The sequence below is a fragment of the Chlamydomonas reinhardtii genome, chromosome 11 (assembly GCF_000002595.2).
Source record: "Chlamydomonas reinhardtii strain CC-503 cw92 mt+ chromosome 11, whole genome shotgun sequence".
Taxonomy (NCBI): Eukaryota; Viridiplantae; Chlorophyta; class Chlorophyceae; order Chlamydomonadales; family Chlamydomonadaceae; genus Chlamydomonas; species Chlamydomonas reinhardtii.
Window position 1 is genome coordinate 873,365 of NC_057014.1, and position 9,576 is coordinate 882,940.

A 9,576-nucleotide genomic window follows, 5' to 3' on the forward strand; every position below is an offset into this window, starting at 1 on the left:
TTTTGGATAGCACAGACACAATAAATTACAGGCAGCAGAAGCGACTTCGTTCACGATGGCCTGCACGCACCACCGACCGGCACGAACCCATCGCTTCAGCTCCGTCCTCGCGATTCCGCGCCCTGACTCCGCATTTGCTGCCCCCACGCACGCCCCGCAAGGGACTTGGAGCATTATTCAGAGCAATACATGCAAAATACAATCCTACACCTTACTTACTTTCGCAGTGCCATCCCCAGCCATGGAGGGATGGAGACAAACCCTGCGCGGCCACTTCATCTCATACCCCTGCGCGCACCCCTTGGTCTTTTGACGTTCCAACTCCCTGTGCAAGAATACAGCTTGCTCGAATCTCATGCCGCAAATCAACTGAGCACCATGGGCTCCATAAGACAAATGCCGACACCCTTTCACAGGCGGTCGCTCCTACAGCTGAACTTCTCACGAACTCTGAACCAAAGCGCGGATCAGGTGCTGCCACAGCATGGATGACAGCAATACGCTGCCGCAGTTCCGTAGAATTCAAACAATGCCATCCGACGTTTGCCATTCGCGCTAACCAGGAGTGCAGTAATGCACCCTGACGCTAACCCTGGCCCTAAGGCATTTGCAAGACAAGCTTGCACGCCTGCCAATCACTGGCTGGCTTGCTAATAACTACCGGCTAGAGATTCTAGGTCTAAGGGTGCGCCCTAATCGCCTACCGCGCCTTTCCAGACGTTGCTCCCTAGCCTTGCACGACAACGGCACGCAGCCGTCCCTATCCGCGTCTCCGCGTTTAATCCTCACTATCCATGCCAATACTTACTAGCATGCATCAGAATCAATCGGTGCTGGACACATATCAATAGCCCCCGTACGCAGGCGGCTCGGCCCCGTAACCGCCATAGCCGTAGCCTGGAGGACCGCTGCCGTAGTAGCCTGGCGGCGCGGCATAGTACGGCGGAGGCGACGGTGGCTGGCTGTAGCCGCCATACGGAGGCGGCGGCACGTAGCACAGCACAATCGGGGGGCTGCCGTACCCGCCACCGTAGCCATATCCACCACCGTAGCCGTAGCCACCGTAGCCACCGTAGCCACCGTAGCCTCCACCGTAATACGGGGGTGGCGGCTGATGAGCCGCACCGTAGTACGGGGGTGGCGGCTGATGAGCCGCACCGTAGTACGGCGGCGGTGCCTGCGGCTGTCCCCATGGCATGCCGTAGTACGATGGTGGCGGCTGGGCGCCGTAGTTGCCGTAGTTGCCGTAGTTGCCATAGTTTCCGCCCTGGTGGTTGTAGTACGGCGGGGGAGGGGGGGAGGCGGAGGGGGGGAGGAGGTAGCAGGGAACGTACACGGGAGGCGGGGCAGGGGGCTGTGTGACGGGCGCAGCCGGGGGCGGCTTGAGCGGCACGACCGGGTAGAGGGGCGGTGGCGGTGGGGAAGCAGGAGGGGCAGGGGAAGCCGAGGCTGTTGCTGGCGGGGGAGGTGGGGAGCTCTGGGGAGGTGGGGCTGACGTGGTGGGAGGTGGCGGCGGCAGCAGCGCCGAAGGCGACGGCGGCGGTGGTGCCGGCAGCGGCGGCGGTGATGCAGGTGTTGAGTTGAAAGGGGGCGGCGGGGAGGGCGGCGGCGGGGAAGGCGGCGGGGGGAAGGGCGGGAGGTAGGCTGGCATAGGCGGCCTGGGCGGGCCCGGGTAAGGTGGCGGGGGATAGGCTGGGGCAGGGGCGGGGGGATACGGCGGCGGTGGCGGGTAAGTGGGAGGAGCTGGCGGGCTCGGGCTGGGAGAAAGCGGCGGCCGCGGAGGCCGAGGAGGCGGCGGTGGGGGCGGGGACGGCGGAGGAGCAGGGGGATAGGCAGCCGGCGGGTTGGGGGAAAGGGAGTAGGCGGGTGGCGGGTAGGTGGGCGCGTAGGTGGGAGCTGGGCTTGGTGACGTTGGCACCGTGGAGGGGGGACCCGGTGGCGGGGGCGACGGCGCCGCGAGCGTCACTGAAACCACCACTACCTGCACGGGGCAAAGATGGTGTTGGCATGACGAGTCCACAAGATGCAACCGCATAGCAAGTACGCACGGGCTTCTTGCCTCAGAATTCCAAGTCATCAGAGCAAGAAGCAGCGATGGCCCCTTCCAGCCCGCCCCATTTATGCGGTGACGGCATTCGCCCACCCACCCACCCACTCACCCACGCACGCACCCACCCCCTTACACACGCCCGCACCCACCGTGGCAAAGATGCTGACGTTGCGCCCGCCGCCCTGGACCTCCACTCGCTCGGTGATGAAGCCCAAAACACTAGGCAGAACCGCCTCACTCGCCAGGGCTGAGCTGTTGAGGCTGGCAATAATGAGTCGCAGACGCGCCGCCACCGTCACAGAAGTATCGTTGACACCAAGTTTCAGCCGCAGCAGCACCTGCAGGCGCAGCTGCTTGCTGCGGTTGGGGAGACCGGCGGTTTCGGTTTCGTTGTCGCCGCCATAGACCGGAGGCGACTGCGTGTCGCCGCCGTTGCCGTTGCCGTTACCGTTGCCGTTACCGTTGCTGTTGCCATTGCCATTGCCATTGCCATTGCCGTTGCCGGTACTGTTGCCCTTGCCGCCCTTGTTGGAAAAGTCGGCGCAGCTCAGCCCGTCAACCGTCAGCGTGTCAAGCTCCGGATCCAGATCCAGGGCGGTTTCGTACGATGACGTAAGACTGTCGGTCAGTGTACGGCCGGTGCGCGGGCGGGCGAAAACCCGGTTACACGCCAGGGCCTGGGCTGCGCCAGGATCCGAAGAAACAAAATTGAAATCCAAAAGCGCCAGGATGGGAGGGGCGGGGACGGAAGGGGGCGCTGGTGGCAGCGGCGGCATGGGAGGGCGCGGGGGAGGCGGCGGAGGCGGAGAGGGCGGCGGCGGAGGAGAGGGCGTGGGTGGGGAGGGCGGGGGCGCGGGAGGGGAGGGTGGTGGCACGGTGTATGGTACGGCGCCGGTGATGCTCAGTGCGTAGCGGGAGGCGGTGGCGTTGAGGATCGAGGCGCTCTGGCGGTAGATGACCTGCAGCAGGTGGTGCGAAACGGGGCGACGCGGGGTGGTGCTCAGGTGGTGCGATGTGGTGGGGGGGTGCCGTTGACGCACGAAGGGTGAGCAGGTGAGGTGGTGGGGTGGTGCAGCACTTGGGCCTCGCGGACTGCAACACGCTCCGCACTTTCCCATACAGTATTAGATTAGCTCCCATACAGTATTACATTAGCAGCATCAGGGATCCCCCGCCCCCTGGGCCACCCATGCTGGACCCTCCCGGCCTTACCCCCACCCTGGCGTGCATGACTCACCCGGGGGTCCAGGCCGCGCAGGTTGACGGTGCCCACCGCGTTGAGCAGGTTGTCGTACTGCGGCCCGGGGCCGTTGCTGACGCACGTGTACGACAGAAACCGTACGTCGTCCGACTGCGGCAGTCCCAGGCCCACCACGTAGGCCAGAGCCAGCGCGTCCTGCACCCATGCACACAAGATTGTACGGCAACGGTTAATGCGTACCGTACATAAGGTATGATAAGGAGTGACAGAAAGAACGAAACGAACAGATGAAGCAGCAGTGGCAGCAGCAAGATACAAGACATTGGGAGGCGGGGAGATGGTGCGGTCTGTCCCATCCACCCAGCCCCGTGCCTAACCACCCACCCACCCACCCACGCACGCAACCCATTCCACTCCACCCAACCACCCACCAACCCCGCACTGACCAGGATTGTGGTCCCGGCCTGGGGGCTCAGTCGCAGCACTTCACAAGTGATGCCAGAGCCCGTGAAGCGACCCTGAGTGTGGGAGGGGCGGCGGCGGCGAGGGGGAGGCGAAGCAGTAAGAATGGGTTTTGCCGGGTTGATAGGGCGCAAGACGGCACACGGCATGCGGCAATAGGGCGTAGGGCCGTCATGGCGCCGCCCCGTGTCTGGATCCCATGTGCGTGTCAGGCGTGTCGTCGTACCTGCAGCAGGAAGGTGTACGGCTGATCCAGCGGTACGTCGCCGTACGGCACACGGGTTACGGGGCAGCACTGCTGCTGCTCGTCCCGCACCATCACGCCGCACTCGGTCGGCGAGGAGCCCTGCATGTACGGCGCAGGCAGGTCGGCGGGCGGCAGGTGGAGGGTGTCATGAGTGGCAGGATTGACATTAACTGGGAGGGGTTGGCAAGAAGGTACGAAACTCCCACACGCCTTATCAGGCACCACACACGCGCCACACACGCATTATCAGGCAGCACACAGCGCCAATCCTGCACCTCCAGTGTTTCGGATCCGTTAAGCAGAAGCCTGTATCGCTTCCCACCTACCCCTTCCGCCCGCACCCACCTGGACGTCTCGGCAGAAGTCACGGAGCACGTTGCAGCGACGAGTGCGTGTGGACAGCGTGATGCACACCCGGACCTGCCGTTCTGCCGCCGCCGCCGGATCCGTACCGTCGCTGCCGTACACTGGCGGCTGAATCCCAACACTGGCCGACCTGGTTTCAGAGACGACGCCACCAGAGGGGCTGGGCGAGGGCGCGGGGCTGGCGGCGCTGCCGCTGTCGCGCTCACCGCGGCCGCTGCCGCCACCACCGCGGCCGCCGCCGCCAGACTTGCCAGGAAGGGGAGACGGCGGCGAGGGGCTGGGAACGGGGGCGGGAAAGGGCGGGCTGCTGATGGCAGACACGCCACCAGACGACAGACCAGACACGGTGAAGACGTTGGTCTGGTTCTCGAAGTGGTAATTGGTCCATACGGCGCCGTCAACCGTCACGCCGGCAATGGAGGCATCGCCGCAGGTCGGGTCTGTACACCGCATCACACGAAGAGGAAAGGCATGAGCATGATGGAGGCAAACCGTTATAGTCCGTCGCGTTCGCGATGGAATGGAATACGCACTCAAGCAGGTTCTACGCTGGGGCGTATGTAAGCGGGAAAACACACAGTTTCTCTACGCTCTCCTGGTGTTATTCGGATCGACAAACACACACACACACACACACATACGCCGTATCTCTCTCACCCGCCAGCACGCTGAGCTGGTCCACTGCACGGCGCGACGAGTCGCAGCACGCCTTGGCGCCGCCGGTGCAGGGCGCTGATGACGAGGCGTTGCTGGCGGCGGCGACGGTGATGACGAAGCAGGTGGTGGAGGCGTCGGGCCGCTCCAGGGCGAGGGAGAGAGGCGAGCGGTTCCACGCGGTGGAGATGGAGCACTGGGGGGGCTGTGCGTGCGTCGGGGCGTGTGGTGGTGGCGGTGGTGGTTGGGGAAGCGGAGGGAAGGGGAACAAAGGGGAAAGGGGACAGGAGGGGGGTTGTAAATACCAGCCCAAACTATACCAAACCAAGCCACACAGCGTGCCGGCGGTGGTGGTGGAGGGGTGGTTTGGCTGCGGATGCGGCGTGGGGATGGTGCTCCCTCGTACATGGCACGCAAGCTACCCTAACAGGCAGGGCTCTCCTGATACCCGATTGTCAGTTGGATTTCCTCATGGACTCACCTCAAGTCCGAACTGTAGAGGGTCGTCCGCCGGGAAAAAGGAGGACACGGAAGGCGGAGACATGGGCGGGTGGGTACAAGCGTGGGGGCAGCCAGACGGCGGAGGGTTGCAGCAGCGTTTCGTTTTCTCAGCAGGTACGGGCATAGGGAATCCCGTGCGTTAACAGACTTTTACCGCCGTTTTGCCTACAACTGCTACACAACCATAAGCACAGCCGCCAGTTGATGTTTGAAGTGCACCCAACGCACTCGCTGACGCAGTGACGCACCTGGTCGGTGACCCAGCCGAGGCCGGTGGCGAGGTGGCGGCGAGGCCCCGCAGACCCGGCGGCGCCGCTGGTGGCGGCAGCTGATGAGGAGTGGGCTGCTGCGCCGCGCAGCTGCAGCCATCGCAGCCGCAGCCTCTCAGAGACCGACACCGAGCGTGAGGATAGGCGGCGGCGCTCCAAGGCGCCAGCGGCAATAACACCGGCGGCCTCGGCAGCAGCAGGATCCGTCACGGCGGCTGCAGTAGTGGACTCGTACTGAAGGCTTCTGCCCATGGTGCCGTCACTCTCGTCACTGAGGCTGTCGGCAAGATTGCGGGCGGAGCAGAGTCAGAGTGCAGGGGCGAGCAGGTTAGGTTGGCGGAGGAAGGGGAAGAGGTAGAGGAAGAGCGAGGACGCGAGCGCCCTCTAGGTTGAGCCGGAGCAGACCAGCAGAGCGAGCGTTGCGCGAGCAGGGCGCGAGTCCTAAGGTTATCATGCTAGTCTCCGCGAATGGCCCACCTGATATGATCATGGCCATGAGTTCCAAGAAGGAAGAGCGCTGCCAGCAGGACCGGCGCTATGAGCGGCCGGCCGCCTAAGCTGCTACCGCAGCAGTTGGGCGGCATGTCGTTGAGCTCGTGGGCGCCAGTCCTGGCTATCCACAAATCCAGGCGCTATAAAAGCACAGATTTGCTGGGAGATATGATTGATGAGGACGACGAGGCCGAAGTAGCGGCTTGCTGGCCTGTCAACAGCCTCGATGGTTGCTCGCAGTTGCGAGCGACGCAAGCGTGTGGTTATATGCTGCTAGTATTTCAGGTGGAGACAGCGCATTGAATGTGTAAAGGCTCAAGACGTATGGTGGTTCCCCTAAAGAGGCGCTCTGTCTCGGGCTGTCGGCAGACGGTTGTCAACGAACACGAACGAGCTGCACAAAACTGGCTTCCCTGACGGTACACACGCAGTAGGATATTGAACTCTTAAATAGCAAGCGATAGCGCATCCTAAATCCAGAGGGAATTGGCGCGCCCGCGCACACCCCGGCTTCCCAACACTTGCACTCGCGCCAGACGTGGAGTCGTGCGATGTCAACCCGCATTGCGAAACCAGCACTACAGGCTACAGCCTCAGCTTCTTAAAAGCATTGCATAAAATCATATGATGTTGTCCGCAAAGAACTCGCAATGACACGGCGTTCAGACGGGTTTCGCATCAAGAACTTGGCCGCGTGTGGTCTACCGCGCTCCAGACCCCCCGAGGCCCAAACCCTTAACGCTGCTCGGTCAGCCGGTTAATCTCAAGCACATCGCCTGCCCAACGACGCAATATGTAAACTAGCTATATGACAAGTACACTGCGTGTCAAGATATCAGGTTGCGTTGTACAGTTCGACTTGCTGCGGCCAGTCCGGCTGGTGTAACCTTCAAGCAGGTGTTCTTCTTCCCATCAGCACCCCTTCCGCACACTGACTCGCCCACAGGCAGGCCCCGTCGACGGCGTTTCTCAACCGCACGCCGTTGCCACCACAATCCCCACTCCCTTCCGCCCGCACCCGCGCACACACACCTCCGCATGCTGCCTCTATTTGGGTCGGTGAAACATGTGCGGTGCTAGCTCCACAAGCCAGTCCGGCTGCACAGCCGTCAGACCCTGAAGCGGAACATAAACAAGAGGCACAAGAGAGTCACGTTAGATCTTAATAGTAATTGTAGTATTCATGTGTGGTGTTATCCTGACACACCCACACGCGTGTGTGCACCGCCCCTACAACATTCCGATGACCATAGCAACAGCTGCACACACGGCGGGACGCCAGCGCTGACCTTAATCCCGTACACGTGGCACGGCACACGCGCACGGCCCACCACGCCCCTCCCTCCTTCTCCTTCCTGCCTCTCCCTCTCCCCTTCCGCTCCCCCCGCCTCCCACCTCCTCCCCACCTGCATCTCGTACAAGCCGCTATCGGCCTGCTGCACGCACGCAGACATACACACACGCCACGCCTCCCTTCCCCTCCCTCCCGCCTCCCACCCCCCGCCTCCCCATCCCTCCCTCCCCACCTGCATCTCGTACCAGCCGCTGTCGGCCTGCTGCACGGAGCGGTACACCACGCAGGGCGGCGCGCTGCGCCACAGCACGGAGCTGTTGTGGATGCGCAGCTTGAGCGGGGCGGCTGCATGGCCGTGGGGGTGTTTTTTTTGGGGGGGAAGTGGGCGTGAGGCAGGATGGGTGTGTTTGAAAGGGCGTGGCAGGATGGGTGTGTGTGTTAGGGTCGACACTTGTATTTGTGTGGGGGAGGGGAAATCAGAGGTGCGGCAAAGTCGAAACGTCCCGGGAGCCAACCCGAACCGTCCCGGGAGAGCCGGCACGAGGACATGAAAGGGTGTGGCAAGGGGGCACGCATGTGAAGGCTGCATGGAACGCGACCCACATCACGTACAGACAGTGCCTTCGCGCGTGCAGTCACAAACCTGCCCCTTCGTGCGTGTCGATCAGGCCTGCCGCACTCCGTCCACTCCTTCCATTCCTGCCTCCCGTGCCTCACCCACTTCCCGCCCCCCTACCCTCCCCGTCCCGCCTTGCCCCCCCGCCCATCCCGGGCCCTCTCTCACTCTCCCACTCACTCTTGTGGGCCGTGTACCGCACCAGGCGGTACACGTGCACGCCCGGGTCACTCTCCGCCGCCAGGGGGTTGTACTGCGTGCCCTCGTACACCGCCGCACACATGAACTGCCCCGCCGCCAGGGCACGACACACCGGCTGCAGGGGGGCGAGGGTGTGGTGTGGCCGTGTGGGCAAGGTGTGTGTGCAGAGTTTTGTGGGGGAGTGTTCTTGGCATTTCCAGACAACCAGGACAAGCCGAGTGGGAGGATCGCGGGGTTGATGGGCCTTTAAAACATAGCCCGGACGGAACCATGCAAGGACGCCGTTCCTTTGTTCACTGATGTCACTCCCCCCTGCTGCTGCTTCCATCTTTTGGCCCCCAGTACCCCTCAACCCCACCCCAGCCCTGCCCCAACTCCATCCCCACCTCCCCCTCCCCACCTCCCCGTCCCCACCTCCCCTCTCCCCCGCCCCACCTCCCCACCTCCATGTCTGCCCCGCAGCTGGGCGGCGGCGTGTTGGCGTCCAGCAGGCCGTGCCGCCGCAGCAGCCCCAGCAGCTGATCCCGCGCCTCGTCCGCCCGGTACAGGGAGGAGGCGTTCAGGAAGTGGCGGCCAGCCCTGGCGGTTGGGAGTTATGGTTGGTTGGTTGGTTGGTTGGTTGGTTGGTTGGTTGGTTGGCGATGGCGGTTGGGAGGCATGAGGTTGGTTGGGATGGTGGTTGGAGAGATGGTGGTTGTGGCGGGGATGGGTGAGGGTCGGGAGTTCGGCAGATGGCAAAACATGGATAGGGTAGGCGGCACGGGTAGACGGGCCGCGCGCCACCCTCACCCTCGCTCTCGCCCCCTCCCTCCCTCCCTGCCTCACCAGGCACTTGAGCGGCCGCTGCTGCGCCACGCCCGGTGCACGTTCAACATGGTGACGCCGTCGCCCTCAGCCGCCGCGAACTTGGCCTTGGCCTCGTCCGCAGCCCGCAGCGCGCCTGTGATGCGATTCATGCGCGCAGAAATGTGTGCATGAGGATTTGTGACGGACGTTGGGGGTTGGGGGTGGTTGCCACCAGCATCCCCAGCAAGGACATGCCCGCTACACCCCGCAACCTTCGCCCACCCGCTCGGCTTGCTGTGGGTCCTGGAATGTACCCTACCCCCACTCCTTCCACCCCATCCACCAGCCTTCCGGCGCCCCTCCACGCACGGCCTCATCGCACCCACAGTCCCACACACACCAGCCTCCCCCCCCGATCCCCACCCACCCAGCCGCCC

The 9,576-nt window shown here is 63.7% G+C and overlaps 2 protein-coding genes across 4 annotated transcripts in view; both read right to left on the bottom strand.

The window, feature by feature from the left end:
• Positions 1-43: 43 nt before the first annotated feature.
• Positions 44-6,609, bottom strand: CHLRE_11g467653v5 (uncharacterized protein). The gene is made up of 10 exons (XM_043067405.1): positions 6,228-6,609; positions 5,730-6,027; positions 5,462-5,473; positions 4,984-5,185; positions 4,306-4,766; positions 3,940-4,059; positions 3,698-3,769; positions 3,288-3,446; positions 2,200-3,009; positions 44-1,981 (listed from the first exon to the last, which is right to left on the bottom strand). Exons 1-10 carry the CDS (start codon positions 6,332-6,334, stop codon positions 845-847), a joined length of 3,378 nt encoding a protein of 1,125 aa, XP_042919402.1. The 5' UTR covers positions 6,335-6,609; the 3' UTR covers positions 44-844.
• A 66-nt stretch (positions 6,610-6,675) lies between these two features.
• CHLRE_11g467654v5 (uncharacterized protein) overlaps positions 6,676-9,576 on the bottom strand; it is an 11,734-nt gene continuing 8,833 nt past the window's right edge. For 2 of the 3 annotated variants that reach the window (XM_043067408.1, XM_043067406.1), the window contains 5 exons: positions 9,179-9,293; positions 8,797-8,932; positions 8,333-8,468; positions 7,769-7,881; positions 6,676-7,358 (listed from right to left, as the gene is read on the bottom strand). In XM_043067408.1, coding sequence (XP_042919403.1) covers positions 7,290-7,358; positions 7,769-7,881; positions 8,333-8,468; positions 8,797-8,932; positions 9,179-9,293 — 569 coding nt within the window. In that variant the 3' untranslated portion in view covers positions 6,676-7,289. Of the gene's footprint in view, positions 7,359-7,648; positions 7,679-7,768; positions 7,882-8,332; positions 8,469-8,796; positions 8,933-9,178; positions 9,294-9,576 lie in introns of all 3 variants that reach the window. The other variant, XM_043067407.1, reaches the window with a different exon arrangement.

Coding starts and splice junctions, on each gene's coding strand:
- CHLRE_11g467653v5 (XM_043067405.1), bottom strand. CDS start 6,334: ATGCCGCCCAACTGCTGCGGTAGCAGCTTAGGCGGCCGGCCGCTCATA. Junction 4,767..4,983: donor CCAGCTCAGCGTGCTGGCGG/GTGAGAGAGATA, acceptor TGCGGTGTACAG/ACCCGACCTGCGGCGATGCC. Junction 3,770..3,939: donor CGTACACCTTCCTGCTGCAG/GTACGACGACAC, acceptor TCCCACACTCAG/GGTCGCTTCACGGGCTCTGG.